We start from the raw sequence: 14,578 nt of genomic DNA, 5'->3' as shown, positions 1-14,578 counted from the left end.
CACGTGCCGAAGCAGCGTGCACAGATCGGTGCTTGAGGCTTGGGCACAAAAGTTTCGCTGCTGCTACCTGGAGCGCTCGCAGCCTTGCGGTGGACGTCGCTTGCGCCCTGTCTAGCTGCTTGGCGGCTCTGTTTCTTGGAGCTTCTGCAGTTCTGCCTAGACGCAACCCTTAAGTGATGTCAACCGAAGTGGCGCCGAACTCGTCCACATGCGTTTGTACATGCCCGTCGGGGCGTCATGATTGGTGCGTGGGAACGATTCAGCTACATCCGCTGTCTACACCTCTGCATGCTTCGCACCCAACCGGAGGCAAGCTGTGAGCGGTACAGAACAGAAACGTGCGTGATGTCGACCGACTCTGGCTCAGTTTGGAGAAGGGCGTCCAGGCAGATTGGTTGCAGTGTCAGTGTGCGTTTGAGGCGATGGGAAACGAGTGGTTTACACCAAACCGCCTCACCCGCTGCGGACAGCGCAATTTGTTAGGGGTATCGTCGAAGCAATGCAGCAAGTCCTTCACGCCCGGTGGTTCTTCGACCCTTTGCGTGCGTGCCTAGATGCTAGTTACAGCCGCACTGCAATACGCACACTTGCGAGTCTATGCAGTCTCATCATGGTTGCCACGTGCATTGGATCGAGCCGAACGAACTTTTTGACACCCGCTCTTTCTGCCTTGGCGCTAACTTACGTGCGGAATGTCAAGCTCACTCGCTGTGCACATACGTGTCTGCGCTGCGCGGATCCGTTGTGGCTATCGTATGGATTGAGGCGATTGAAAACGGGACATTGACACGCGGTGGATTCCACCTCTGCATCCGGCAAAACAACAGTGCGCACACCTTCCAAAGGCCCTGCAACGATGTCCGAAGCGCGTAGTGTCCTTCCCTTCCCGGGGCTGTCTACTTTTTGCGGTCTAGCAGAGGCCGTCTTTCGCCGTCGTCTGTGCTGCCGTTTGCCTCTCCATCGCCGTCTTGCTGATTGCGTCTTTCGTCGTCCTTCCTGGCGCGTTCTTCTGCACCGGGATACTCCTGAATATCCGAGATGCGCACAATGTGCGGCTGGCGATCCTGGCTTCCCACCTCGACGATGTACGGTTCCGAATACGAGTTCTGGGCACTGCCCGAGCCCTGTTGAACCACGGCGCGATGAAGATCCTGGTAATTAAGACCGTCGATCGAGGTGACCACGCTCGAGGTGCTCGTGCGGCGGAGGGGGGCATTTGGCTCGTAGGTGCCCGAATTCTTGCGCGATGCACTCGCCATCGACTGCGGCGACCCCGTGCGTTTAATCGCCACCTTATCCACCGCACGAATGTTCGCACTCGGAATACCGTACTTGTGATCACTCTTTGCCCCGCCATCATGATCCATAATCCCAATCGTACCATAGCTGCTACGCAGCGGTGCCTTCATGGGTCCACCGAGCTTGCGACGTCGCTCGATAATGCCGCGAATCAAAGGCTGCCAGTTCTGCCCCGGCGTATTGTTCGTCTGCCTGTTGCGGACCACCTTGATCTTGTTGTGCACGTCGACGTAGATGTCCGTCTCGTCGACAATCTCCTCGCCGATCATCTCTTCGATCACGTCTTCGAGCGTCACGACGCCAAGCGCACCGCGCGACTCGCCCGGATGCGTGGAAACGAGGATCATGTGCGAGCGGCCCTGCTGGAAGTAGTTGAGGCAGTCGAGCAGCGTCAGGTCGGTGCTCGCCTCGGGCAACGGCGTGAGGTGGAAGCTCGACACGGCCTGCGCATCTTCCGGGTCGTACTGGATGAGGTTTTTGACGAGGAGCATGCCGACGATGGCGTCCTTCTTGCCCGGCTCGTGGATGGGCACGCGCGAGTAGCCGGACTTGACGAGCTTGGCCACGCCGTCGTCGTCGAGGATGGTGTCGCTGGACATGATGAATACGTCTTCGATGGGCGTCATGACGTCGCGCACCGTCTTGTCGTTGAGCTCGAGCACGGCGCGGATGATGGTCACCTCGTCCTCGTGCAGATGCTCGGTGCCGATCTGCTGGTGGAGCGAGACGAAGGTCTTGAGCTCTGCCTTGCGGTAGGTGGTGCCGTGCTCCTCGCCGAGGCACCAGTCGAGCAGCTTTGCGGTGGGCCAGGCGATGGGCGCGAGGATGATCATGGTGGCGTGCACCATGGGCGCGCAGAACGCACCGATGGCGAGGCCGTAGCGCGCACAGATGCTCTGGGGCACGATCTCGCCAAACACGACGATGAGGAAGGTGGAGGTGAGCACGGCGGCGATTCCGCCTCCAAAGTCGGAGAGGAAGACGGGGAGCGTCTCGTTGACGATGACATTGCCGAGCAGCAGCACGACGAGCACCCAGTGGCGGCCCTTTTCGAGGAGCTTGAGCACCTTGGACGCATGCTTTCGCTCCTTTTCGGAGCCGGAGGAGGCTAACACCTGGAGGTTGACCATGTCGAGGCCCATGAGACCGAGGGTGAGGCCGGCAAAGATGCCGCCGAGCACGACGAGCGCCGCGATGGTGAGGATGTCGATGGCGAGTTTGAACGGGTTGTCGCTCACCGGGTCGTCGTCTTCATGGCTGTGGCGAGACGCCGAGTATGCCGGCTGGTTAGGCGCATTGAGGGAGAGCGTCGATGCAGACGAAAAGGGTGCGGCGAGGACGGGCACGACGAGGTGGAGCACGGCGGTGAGGGCCACGATGGCGAGCTTGACGAAAGAATATGCGCGAGATGGGTTGGACGAGGTGACCATGCCGTTGGCCAGGCGCGATGCGGGCAGTGTACGTTGCGGTATCATTGTCGTTGCCAAAGGACGTCCACAAGAGTCGGTGGTATGACAGAAAGCTAGATGAAGGAGTTGCGGAAGGAGCGTAAGCTGAACGCGGCAGTCACAGAGTTGGTTGTACGCTCAGCCGCCGCCGAGAGCCGAAATTGGGATCCAAGCAAGGCGGTTCTCTGACAGAATGACGCTGCACAGCAGATCCGCACTTTTGGTCACCGTGCAGTCGGGTCGAATGGCGCTTTGGCCTGCAGAACAGAACAAATGCGCCAAAGCGTCGCTGTGCATCTCGACTGGGCAGCTCGTGCCGTTGATTGGCGCAGTGGAGCCAACGTGCCCTCAACCCAAACCATCCAAATTCACACGAATTTCCCCCGAATTTCCGATTTTCAAGCTTTCCTCGTCGTGCCGCGCTGTTGGCTCATCCACTCGATGGGCATCCGTTCCAGAAGGAATGCATTGCGGGGCTCATGCTCCATGTCGAGTGAATGGTGTAGTGAGAGTGTGTACGAGGATGAGAACTGACCATCGCTATGGCGCCGGACGGGCGTCGTAGTAGACCGTCTGTCCCGACACGCCCGAGGCGGTCGAGTTTTGCTGCGTGGGCTGCGGACGCAGCGCCGCACCGCCAGCAGCAGCAGCWGCTGCAGCGCCCGAGTCGGCCTCGCCTCGTGACAGCGAGCTCTTGCGCTGGGGCACCGTCGACGACGGGCTGAGATGCGATGGTGATCCTGCGTTGTCGGACGAGTCACTGGACAAGGGCTCCGATGCAGCACCCTCGCCCGTGCCGACATTGCCAAAGGCGTACGTCGACTTGTCGTTGAGCTCCGAATCGCCCAGCCTCGTCGCGTTCCACTGGCGCCTTCGAATGAACGGCGAGATGAGATCCCAGACCGTCAGCAGGAACAAAAAGATGATGGGGATGCCCGTCACCACGATCAAGGCAAAGCCGAGCACCACGCGTGGGATCGTCTGGATATCCGCCAGCGGCGTGAGCGCGATGCAGATCCCCCACGAAATCACGCGGAAGACCATCAGAAAGATCATCACAAAGTCGCTCGTCTTGTCGCGACCCGGCCTGCAGATGCACAGCACCAGGAAGAACAGCAGATCCGTCGCCGCCAATCCGATCGACTGTCGTAGCCCGTGTCCGTACCCCTGCGCAAAGCTGATGAAGCACGCGCGCACAAAGTACACCAGCCCAAACACCAGCCCAAACCAAAAGTACCGAGGTCGGAACGGATGTGCGATCGCGCCCCACCGTTTCGCCGTGCCTGGCGCATTGGCAGGCGGCGTCGAGCCGTAAAACAGCTCCTGCTTGCCATCCCTTCGCACCGCCCTGAACACGGGAAAGTAGATGGCAGCAATACCGCCCAGGTACACCACCAGCAACACCGCAGCCAGCAGGTCCGGCACCCACGAGTCGCCGCGCAGCCACTGCCAAAACGCAAACACGAGGTACACCTGGAACGTCGCCATCACGAAGCGTCCAAACAGAGGCCGGCAGAACATGCCCAAGAACCAGCCGCCGGTGAGTCGCCTCGACCACGCAGCAACACGTCCGCCTCGTCGGCGAGTGACGAGTCGCAGCAGCGCCGCAAGTACGTACACTGCCACACAGATGACGAGCAGTGCGGCAAACACCATTGCGAGGCTGACCAGCACCGTGAGGAAGGCGCTGGCGGGAGAGATGTTGTTGAGCTCCGCAAAGTAGCCCAGCCCAATGGGAGGCGGCGTGTTGGACGAGATGACGGGCAGGTAGGATGAACCTGCGTTGGACGCAATCTGGCCGCCAGGGCCAGTGTAGGGCGCATACACCTGACGCTTGCCCAGATTGCGCATACGGAAGCTCAGCGGCGCTGCCAAGCGTCCGAATGCAGCGTATGCGCCCTCCTTGCCGGCGTTGAGCGACTGCATGCTGCTCTCGCCGCTTTGCGGAAGCGTGAGAAACGAAAACGGTCGCCAAGAGGTGAATGCCGAGGTGGCGCCCGACGAGGTTCCTGCGCTGGTAAAAGGGTTGAACTGTTTGCCGCTCTCGGCCTGGAGCAAGGCGCCAAAGGTGCCATCGCGCGCGCCGCCCGTCTTTTCGCGCGTCGACAGGATCGAGTCCTGAATGGCAGAGATGTTGATCAGGCCGATGGACCATGCAAAGTTGCGCGCGAACTCGGTGAAGACCTGCGGATAGTTGAGGCTGAGCAGCGCCGACATGGGGATGTGCTGGATGGTGGTCAAGACGTCCACCACGCGCCACTGGGCTGCGCCGAGGCTCGAAGCGAGCGAGGTGTGCAGAACCGAGCTGACCACGGCGAGTGCAAACACGCCGAGAACCGCCCACTTGGCAGCAGGCTGGAAGGTGGTCTTGCCGTTGGAGAGCGTCGCCTGCACGCATCCTACGACGGTGTTGTTGGCGTCCGTCAGCTCCACCGTCGCCACCGCCTCGAGGTTGGGCACGGTGAATGCGATGGTGGGAATCTGCGAGACAAACTGCTCGGGCACCGAAAAGATGCCGGCGCCCTGGAACTGGTAGGTGGGTAAAGGACACAGCACCGAGATCGTGTCGCACAGGTCGATGGCGAGCGAAAAGAGGCCGAGGCCGTAGGCGTTGACGTTGACCGACACCGACACGCGCAAATCCTCCTGCACCGAGGCGGCCGAAAGGTCAAACTCGAGCGTGCGGTTCTCGCGGTAAAACTTGAGGTCCAACGCCGAGATCAGGATGGCTTCTGGCGGACTGCAGTAGACGGCCGAAGAGGTATAGAGCATCTGCGTGCCTCCAATCCCACCACGCGCTGCCGACGCGCCAGGCACGCACGCGAGCAGTAGCGTCGTGAGCGCCAGCACCAGCGATGAAGCCGAGCTCCAGGTGCGAACGAGTGAGCGCACCATGGCGAGAGATGAACCGACCAGCGGGGAGTTGAGGTCGAGGTGGTGGAAGAGCGAGCCAGCCCAAGTCCGTCTGCTATGCTGTGTCGACGCGGCGATGGCGATGGCGATGGCGATGGCGATGGCGAGAAAAGAAGGATGGACGTGCTGACAGGTGCAAGTGGAGCGGCGGATAAGTTTGCGTGTTGCAGGCCTGCATGACTGCCCTCCTCCAGCGTCGAGGCAGAAAAAAGCATGACCCCCCAAGGCCGTCTTCCAAGGCTCTTGGCTCGTGTCGGAGGTCCAAACGGCGCCAGGATTCCGAGATCTTGTCGCCGGCACAGTCATTCGCACTCGCCTCGAACCCTTGCCATCCACTTGTGCTCTCAGCCATGTGCAATTGACCGGGCTCGAGAGGTGAATCACCCGCTTTGTGTCAGACGCAAGACTTGGCGTTGGGCCTTTGGCAGCGTAAGCCCCGACCGCTCCGCTGGCTGGGCTTTGAAGGCCGAGCGGAGCATAAGCAGTCACTTGCAGTATTCGCCGCGCGTCCAAATTCGCCAAATTCGCCCGACAGCACACGCACAATGCCATTCTCCCGCCGAGCTGCGCGTGCACTGGCTGTCGACGATGATGCAAGTCGGCATGAGAGCGCATGCACAATTCTTCTCGCCTAGCCTCGCGGGCTGCCGAGATGTGAACTTCTTTTTTTAGGCGATTTTATCGATGTTAGAGCTCGTTTCTGTTCAGATGCGAAATTCCAATCGGGCTTTCTTTTGCAGAGATACGCACGAGAGAAGGGCCCGCTTGGCGATCGCGTTGCCCGAAGGATTGGCCGTGCAGATGGCGGGATCGCACTTTTGGCCGCCCACTACTGACACCATCGCTCGCCTCTCTTCCTGCAACTGCACACCAGTCCTATCCCTACGCCATCGCTCAATCCATCGTCATGTCGTTCCGGGCATCGCGCACGCTGCTTAACGAGGCAAAGAACTACGCCTCGTCGCACAGCTTCACCTACATCGAGGGCAAGACTCCCTTCTGGCGCAAGTTCCGCCAGATCTTCTCGGCCAACCCAGAGATCTCGTCCGGTCTGCCTTCCATCGAGTCGAACCGATGGCCCCAGCCCGGATCGCGCCCTGAGCGCCCCGCCACCCCACCCAGCGCCGCTTCCGACCCGGCCTCGAACCTCTACCACAACCGTGACTTTCGCCGAAAGTACCCCAAGCTCGAGATGATCACCCAGAAGGACCTCACCACTCTGCTCCTCTCTTCTCCCAACGAGGATGGCACGCGCAGGTGAGTTCGATCCTCGCACATTTTGATAAAGCACCGACGAGATTGCTGACGCTCTTCTTGCCTTGACAGCCTGCAAGCGCCCGAGGACGCCTCCAACACCACCGCGCTCGCCCGCCCCAGCGATCTCGAATCGCCCACCGCATTCACCGACGTGCTGGCGCAGGTGCACAAGTCGTCCGACGCCTCGGCCGCCACCTACTACTCGTCCACCAACCTGCCGCCCCGTCCACCCTTCAAGCAGCCCCACCACATCCTCAAGCTGCAGAAGGGCGCCGTGCCCCACGACCCGCATGCCTACTACCCTGCGTAAGTCTCCTCACCTCACCTCGCCACGCACCAATCCGCCTTTCACATCGCTGACAACTCTATTCTCTACACCACTCTACACTACAGTGAGAACTACGCCTAGATGCATCCCTTGACCACGTAGCCGTCCCGCAATATTCAAGCCTGCCCTTCTCTCAACCTTCGTTTCGATTCGCCCGCTCAGCGATTTGACTGCGCCCGAGCAGCGACTGTGATCACTTGCGCTAGCAGGGTCAACAAGTGCTGCTGCTCCTTGGCTCAAGCTCGGCATCCTCCCGAATCACACGCGCCAAGCTATGTGACTTTAGCGCGTACACCCACCGAAGCAGCCTGCCGCTGCAATTTCGGCCACGCCGTGATGAGCCTTTTGAAGCATGGCCGCTCAGTTGGGGGGCGCTGGCCACCGTGGGCCGTGGGGCCGTGGATCATCGCCCGGAAATTGCGCGCTCAGGCCCCCGCTCACCTGTCTGCGCGGCTGCTTCTGCTGAGCCCACCTCCGTCGCCTCGCCTCGCCTTCTTGTCGATATCCTCCCACCATCTCTGACCCACTTCTCTCTTCGTCGACATCGTTCGGCTTGCAGCCAGTCCTATCTGCAACGCGCTACATACTCACCTATTCAGTAGCCCACAGCATCATTGCACGCCGTCGGCCTTCCAACAAAAGATTTGACCACTCATCCGTGGCGACGGCCCGACTCTCAAGATGCCCTTCTTCAACGGAAATGCATCGAGTGAGATCTGGATCCAGAGCTCACGCATCTGTCGTCATGTCGAGGAACTCAAGAGCAGCGTCAACAGCTCCGGTCGCCCCATCACCACCATCGGCGTCGCTGGCCATCGCGCCGAACGCTTCCAGCTCGGTGTCAGCAAGGATCTCTTCCCAAATGGCGTCACCATCCTCGCCCGCGAAAACATGCAGTCCGGCCTCATCCGCATCGACCTCGAGGCTGACATTGCCCACACCCACCACGTCTTGGACCCCTCGGTCGATCGCTGGTACGACCGCCAATGGATCGTCGAGCGCAGCGCCTGGAGATTCGGCGATATCGACTCGCTCGTGCTCGCCTTCTCGCCATCCACCATAGACGCAGGCGCCCGCGACCACGGCCACATCCTCATCTACCGCTTCGCTGCGGTCGATGAACAAGAATGGAAGGTCTTCTCCTCCCACGACCAGCTGCTCCAGCGGTTCAGTCACATGACGCTAGACACTGCCGTGACTGAAAAGCATGAGCGCTTCGCACCCACCACGCCGCACACTCCCGTAGCCAAGAAGCGAGAGGAAAAAATCGAGCAGCCAAGCCTGGTCATTGCCCCACCCAGGCTGACCGATCCCAAACCTTTCTGTGCTCGTCGTCAAGAGTCAGCCGCGGGTCCAACTCCCAAGCTCGAGCATCAGCTCCAAGCCCAGCAAGGCGAAGAGCAGGCTCGACCTGCCACCCAGCGCCTCGCGCGGCCGGCTTCGCCTAGCGCTTCTGACGGACACCAATTCGCGGCTGCTTCCATCAGGCAGCCAACTCCAAAATTGCCCCAAGACCAGGTTGTCGATGTTCCAATCACAGAGGTTATCCGTCGGCCCGAAACACCAACACCGCGCATTGCCCCTCGCAAGACCTTGGCTGCGCGTCCGGTTGACACGCAGGCACCTTCAGCCCCGTCGGGCGACCAGGCTGACCGTGCTTTCCCCCGCCCCGAAGCACCAGAACAGCCTGCTCCTTCAGACGAGGCTGCGGCTGCGCCTTCGATTGGCGATGAGACGCCCATGGCTCTGTCGATCGACGAAGAACACGATCAACATCAGCCGACACAGCCGACGCAGCCAGAGGCGCGCGCCGATCCGCAGAAGACCGTGGCCGAGCGTGCGTCCGAAAAGCAAGCACCTGCTCTGTCGAGGGACCAAGGCGACGATGACATCCCTGTCAATGCAACAATCGACCGGCGCGCGGACGAAGCCAGTGTTGTCGACGACACTTCTTTGGCTCCAGCAGTCGAACGGTGCACGGAGGAAGCCATCGTTGTCGACGACACTTCTTTGGCCCCAGCAGCCGAACGGCGCACGGACGAAGCCATCGTTGTCGACGATGTTCCCTTGGCTCCAACGGTCGACCGGCGCACGGAGGAAGCCATCGTTGTCGACGACACTCCCTTGGCTCCCGCGGTCGAACGGCGCACGGAAGAAGCCATCGATGTCGACGACATTCCCTTCGCTAGTGTCGAACAGCGCACGGACGACGTCATCGTTGTCGACGACACTCCCTTGGTTTCAGCAGTCGAACGGCGCACGGACGACGTCATCGCTGTCGACGAAGTCGACGACGACGAAGACCAACCGCCAGTGGCGCGGAGACGGCGTTCCGCCTCACGCAGGATGGCGGCTGCGCGTCGGATTGACGGATCGTCGCCTCCGCCTTTCTCCAGCGACAGGGGTGACGACGACGCCGAATACCGGACATCGATGCCGGAGTACATCTCTCCACCCAGGACCACGGTGAACCAGCCGTTGCTGAACCTGGACGCCTTGTTCCTGGAGGAGCCTCCGCGACGCTCGGGCCGTCTTCTCGAGCGGCAGCGCAGCCAACTCGAAAAGGCGCACCGGAAGAAGCTCAAGGAGCAAGAGAGGATCCGTAGAGCGGCGCCGCGTCGGCCACAATATCCGCTTCAGGCGCACGGCCTCTTGAAGGCGCTGTGGACTCGGCCCGTCCAAAGCGTGATGATGGCGCGCACCTGGCCAATGAGGGTCGCAAACAACGAGAGAGTCATGCACAAGCTACAAGACCATCTCGGATGCATCGACGACGAGGAAGATCAGGAGCGAGGCGAGCATCACCAAGAAAACCGGCGAGCGCTCGAGAACGGTGTCGCCTCCGACCTCTGGCTCCACCTTCGCCAAATCGTTGGCACCGACGACGACGACGACGACGACGAGGAGGAGGAGGCTGCAACCGCAACGCCGATGGGGCTGCTGACGCAGGCCACGCCGCAGCAACGATCGCCCGAACGGCGCTCGCCTGCCAAGGCGGCGCAAAAAAGCCCGCAGCGCAAATCGTCGCCGTCGATCACCATCGCACGCCTTGTGCTTCCCAACTACGGCAACATCAGCTTCACCAAGCTCGAGCTGCAGCAAGCGTGGCTCCAGACCATCGCCGAGGAGCGTGCGCTGGAGACGCTCCTCGACAAGCGACGAAAGCGATGGGAAAAGGTGTACAAGACGTGCGCGCTGCACAAGGCGTACATGCCGTTTCTGTGACGACTGCCCACGAATCTAACTTTGACTACCAAGCTGGTACCGTATATACGACTGTGCGCCGGCCAGAGAAGATGGAAATACTCTGTGAAAGGACACGACCATCGCTCAGGAGCGGCTGCTCGAGACACGCCTCGACAAGCGGCGCAAGCGATGGGCGCAGCTGTACAAGTTCTGCGCGCTGTTCAGGGCATACAATCGTCACCTAGCCGGGACAACCGCGACACGACTCACGCTCAACCGACTGTTCGAACTCAGCATTGAGGCCACGACTGCGCGCGTCTGTGCGACTGTGCGACTGTGCGATGACCAAGGAGGTGCACTCTCGAATTCTCGGAACAAATACATTCGGAACACTGTACAGGCGCATGCGGGGGCTGAGGGGAAGGCGAGGGCGGGCGCTATCGTGGGCCGTAGCCGGAGCTTTTGACGTTGGCGTACTGGCCGCCGAGGCCTGCGCTGCCGGAGGGTGTGCGTGTGGGGATGGCCGAGGGTCTTGCGGTGCCGCGCGTTGAAGCCGATGCGGACCTGCCGCGAGTCGAAGCTGTAGCTGTGGCAGCCGGTTGGGTGTCGGACGCTTTTGACGCCGTGCGCGACGAAGCTGCACGCGCCACTCCACCTCTCGCCGCACCCCTGGTACCCGTCGAGACAGTGCGACCACCCCTGCCGCGAGCACCGGGCGCAGCTGCACGACGAGCCTCTTCCTGCTGACGACGCTGCAGTTCCTCTGCCTGTTGAGCCGCGAGTTGGGATGCACGCTTGGCCTCCTGCTCCCTCGCGAGTGCCTCTGCATGCAGACGCTGGGTCTCCCTATGCGCAATGGCAAGACTCTCCTTGTGGGCCTCGGCGTCCTTGGTGGTGCCCTTCCAGTCCTGGTCTTGAAGCAGCTGCTGAGTCTTTTCGGTCTGGCGCAGCAGGCTGATGTAGATGTTGAGCAGGTCGTCCGTATCGCGCACGCGGCGCGCAAACGCATTGATCTGCCCCGCACTGCCGCGCAACGACGTTTCGAACGCCTCGAACACGTCGTTGATGCGGCGCAGCTCGGCGAGCTGGCGTGCGGCGTGCTCCTGCGACTCTTTGGATTCGACGGGCGTGGGTGCGCCTGATGCAACGGCCGCCGATGCCGGTTTGCCCAGCAATGCGTCGCGGATGTAGTCGTCGTCCGGAATGTAGGCGGAGGCGGCCGAGGTATCGGGCGCGTGGGACGACGACGAGGCTAGCGCCGACACATCAGGCAGACCGTGCAGGGTAAGGTCGTCGTCGTCATCGTCATCATGCTGCGATGCGGTGCTGGCGTTGTGCAGCTTCTTGGGCACGAGGTTGGTAGGTACGCCCGGCTTTGCAAACAGCGAGAAGCGTGGTCGAGCAGGTGCTCCCGCGGTGGAAGAGGAAGACGTGGGTGGCTTGCGCGAGACGGGCGGCTTGTTCTCGTCGTTGGGCTGGATGCCGGCGAGCAAGCGGATGCCCGAGATGGCGTTGGTCGAGTGTTGTGCGTCGAGCACCACGGCGGATCCCCACGACGGACGCGACTTGATCGGCTTGGATGCGCGCGGCTGCGAGGCGCGGTTGGCCGCTGCGGCGGATTGGAGAGGAGCGGTGAGGGGCGAGTCGGCGAGATGCAGATTCTGCATCGAGCCCTGTACGAGTGCCGGCGAGAGGTTCTCGTCAAGCAGCCATGACGAGTCGGCGTCCGGGCCCGAAGGCTTGGGCGTGGTCGGAAGTGCGGGCATGGTGCAGCTGAGCCGGTGCCAAGGAGTAGCAAGATGGTGGTGGTGGTAGAGCCAAGTGTTGGACGCCCGCTATCCGAGAGCGACTTTTTGGCTTGGCTCTGCTTTGCTTTGCCATCGGCGCGCGGAACAACAGCAATGCAGCGCACAAAGCGGCTGCGTCCTTGCACAGAGTGTTGGTCTGCCTCTCCCACACTCTCAGCCAAAGTCACGCGTCGTCCCACCTGCAACCAACGCACCGAAAAGAGCCGCTTTTTGGCCCTCGCAATGCAATTCCGACGCGTCACGTCGCGAACGGGGATTGTCTCGTACGACTGAGGCTGCCACTTTCACGCGCTCTAACACTCATCTTTCGGCGCCACGCTCGGGCCTCAGGTGGAGCAAAGGTCTGATGGAGCTGCTGCTTTCGAGGTTCGTCGTTCTTTCCTCCATCGCATTCTTTCAATCTTGCTCATCACAGGGCTGCCTCTCCCTCACTCAGAGCTTTACCTGCTCTCCCGACCCTCGGACGTGGCCGACGCACGCGGCCTGTTGGCATGATGGCAGCATCGTCTCCGCCGCAATGATCGACCTCGTGCTCATCCTTGCCATCAAGCTCGCGCTCTACCTCTCGGCGAGAGCGGCGCTGCCCTTCCTCTTCGGTCATGCACGCTACGCATCTCTAGATACTGGACCCAAAGCATCGAGCTCGGCTGCCGCTTCCCTCCCCGCTCCCGTCACCGCCTCCCACTCGTTCTCCGCCGGCGGGTCACTCCACGATGACGACGACCACCGCACGGGCAACGGCACTGCGCTGGCAAACAGCTCAGCCGACACGTCGCCCTTCCTCGCCATCAGCGCCAACTCGTCGCTTCCGTCGCTCACCCAGTTCAAGGCGGCGCTGTTTGCGCCCGTGCGTGTGCGCCACGCCAACGGCGGCTTGGACCTCGCGAGCGTAGCGGCGCTGCTGTTCTCGCTGGCGTTTGAGGAATCAGCATCGCTCTTTGTCGCCGTGCTGCTCGAGACGGCTGGCTTCGCTGCAGGCCAGGGCACGACGTTGCGTCGCTCGTGGCGCTTCTCGCTCGTCGCCGTGCTCGTGCTCGCCATCGTGCTCATTCCACTCGCCGTGGGCCTGCTCTTCACCTACCGCACCAACTCCAACACCTCGCTCGCACGCAGGCTCGCCTGGCTCGTGCTGCCCATGCTTCCGTGGCTGCTCGTCTTTTTCAAGGTGCCGCTGCCCGCCGCGCTTCTTGACGAGCGCAGCAATGCCGGCATCTTTGACGGTCTCATGGCACGCACCGCCGTGATCGGCGTCACCTTTATCGCCATCCTGTCTGGATCCGCAGCGCTGCAGGCGGCGTGGGAGGCGGTGGAGCAGTTGAGCGGAAAGCAGCAGCGTCCCCCCACAAAAACCGACATCCAGCTCGCGCGCGAATCGTTCCAGCGCACCTGCACCGACCTCGCCGCGAGGAAAGCCGACCTGGACCGTGTGCAGCACCACTCGTCGGGCACGGCCAGCTCGGGCTGGAGCGTGTCTTCGCTGTGGGGTGGTGATTCGCGCTCGCGCGAGATCAAGGCGCTCAAGTCCGAGATCTTTGGACTCTCGGCCATCGCAGGCGCGATGCGCGATGATCTCGACCGCATGACGTCGCTCCAGCACAAGGACGAGCTGAGCGCCACGCTGCTGGGCAAGCTCTGGATCCTCGTGGGATGGGGTTGGGCTGCCTACTGTGCGTTCCGCATCGCGCTGTCCATGCTCAACCTGCTCGTGCTTGGATACCGCGATACGGCGCCGCCGGACTTCATCTCGCTCTCCATCGCCTACGTCATGCGCATCTTTGACGTGAACCTCGACGTGGCCGCGTGGACAAAGCAGGTATCGCTGCTGTTTGTCGGATTCCTCATCTGGGGCAGGATCGGCAGTGTGCTCGCCTTCCTCGGCTCCGCATTCCGCGCAGCTGGTTCCGGAGTCTCGAGCTCCTTCCTCGTGCTCTTCCTCGCCGAGATCATGACCATCTATCTGCTCGCCACCCTTATCCAGCTCCGATCCTCCCTGCCTGCCTCCGTATCGCCTCCAACGCCGTTGGTCCGAGACACGAGTACTAGCGACGGCACAGGTGTACCTCCACTTCTCGCCACGCTGCCCAGCTTCCAGGTGGTGTTTGGCAGCCTCTTCGACTCGGCCTTCCTCCTGGCGGCTGCCATCACCGCAGCTTGGAAGTACCTCGTCTACATGCAACGCAGCGCCTCCGGCGACGGCGGCGTCCTCTTTGGCGGCGGCAGCCACTGACACTCCACCTCCACTCACCACTCCTAGATCGTGTACAAATGCATTCTCGCACCGGGTATCAATCAAAACTTTCAATCATGCAAGGCGGTCGCGAGGCCCAGATCGGTGGTCT

At 61.7% G+C, this 14,578-nt stretch overlaps 6 protein-coding genes across 6 annotated transcripts; 3 read left to right on the top strand and 3 right to left on the bottom strand.

The window, feature by feature from the left end:
- Window positions 1-896: 896 nt before the first annotated feature.
- PAN0_021c6015 (uncharacterized protein) lies at window positions 897-2,774 on the bottom strand (the record flags this gene model as incomplete). The annotated part of the gene is made up of 1 exon (XM_014798512.1): window positions 897-2,774. One exon carries the CDS (start codon window positions 2,772-2,774, stop codon window positions 897-899), a length of 1,878 nt encoding a protein of 625 aa, XP_014653998.1.
- Window positions 2,775-3,287: 513 nt separating this feature from the next.
- PAN0_021c6014 (integral to membrane protein) lies at window positions 3,288-5,966 on the bottom strand (the record flags this gene model as incomplete). Its single annotated transcript, XM_014798511.1, has 1 exon — window positions 3,288-5,966. One exon carries the CDS (start codon window positions 5,964-5,966, stop codon window positions 3,288-3,290), a length of 2,679 nt encoding a protein of 892 aa, XP_014653997.1.
- A 601-nt stretch (window positions 5,967-6,567) lies between these two features.
- On the top strand, window positions 6,568-7,326 carry PAN0_021d6013 (21 kDa subunit of NADH dehydrogenase; the record flags this gene model as incomplete). Its single annotated transcript, XM_014798510.1, has 3 exons — window positions 6,568-6,917; window positions 6,987-7,223; window positions 7,311-7,326. The coding sequence occupies 3 exons, from the start codon at window positions 6,568-6,570 to the stop codon at window positions 7,324-7,326; spliced, it is 603 nt and encodes a 200-aa protein (XP_014653996.1).
- Window positions 7,327-7,926: 600 nt separating this feature from the next.
- PAN0_021d6012 (uncharacterized protein) lies at window positions 7,927-10,470 on the top strand (the record flags this gene model as incomplete). Its single annotated transcript, XM_014798509.1, has 1 exon — window positions 7,927-10,470. The coding sequence occupies one exon, from the start codon at window positions 7,927-7,929 to the stop codon at window positions 10,468-10,470; it is 2,544 nt and encodes an 847-aa protein (XP_014653995.1).
- A 398-nt stretch (window positions 10,471-10,868) lies between these two features.
- Window positions 10,869-12,197, bottom strand: PAN0_021c6011 (uncharacterized protein; the record flags this gene model as incomplete). Its single annotated transcript, XM_014798508.1, has 1 exon — window positions 10,869-12,197. The coding sequence occupies one exon, from the start codon at window positions 12,195-12,197 to the stop codon at window positions 10,869-10,871; it is 1,329 nt and encodes a 442-aa protein (XP_014653994.1).
- Window positions 12,198-12,756: 559 nt separating this feature from the next.
- On the top strand, window positions 12,757-14,466 carry PAN0_021d6010 (G protein-coupled receptor 89; the record flags this gene model as incomplete). Its single annotated transcript, XM_014798507.1, has 1 exon — window positions 12,757-14,466. One exon carries the CDS (start codon window positions 12,757-12,759, stop codon window positions 14,464-14,466), a length of 1,710 nt encoding a protein of 569 aa, XP_014653993.1.
- Window positions 14,467-14,578: the final 112 nt, after the last annotated feature.

Source organism: Moesziomyces antarcticus (genome assembly GCF_000747765.1).
Source record: "Moesziomyces antarcticus DNA, scaffold: scaffold_v10021, strain JCM 10317, whole genome shotgun sequence".
Lineage (NCBI taxonomy): Eukaryota > Fungi > Basidiomycota > Ustilaginomycetes > Ustilaginales > Ustilaginaceae > Moesziomyces > Moesziomyces antarcticus.
The sequence above is the reverse complement of the archived record's forward strand: the minus strand, read 5'-3'. Positions and strand labels throughout refer to the sequence as shown.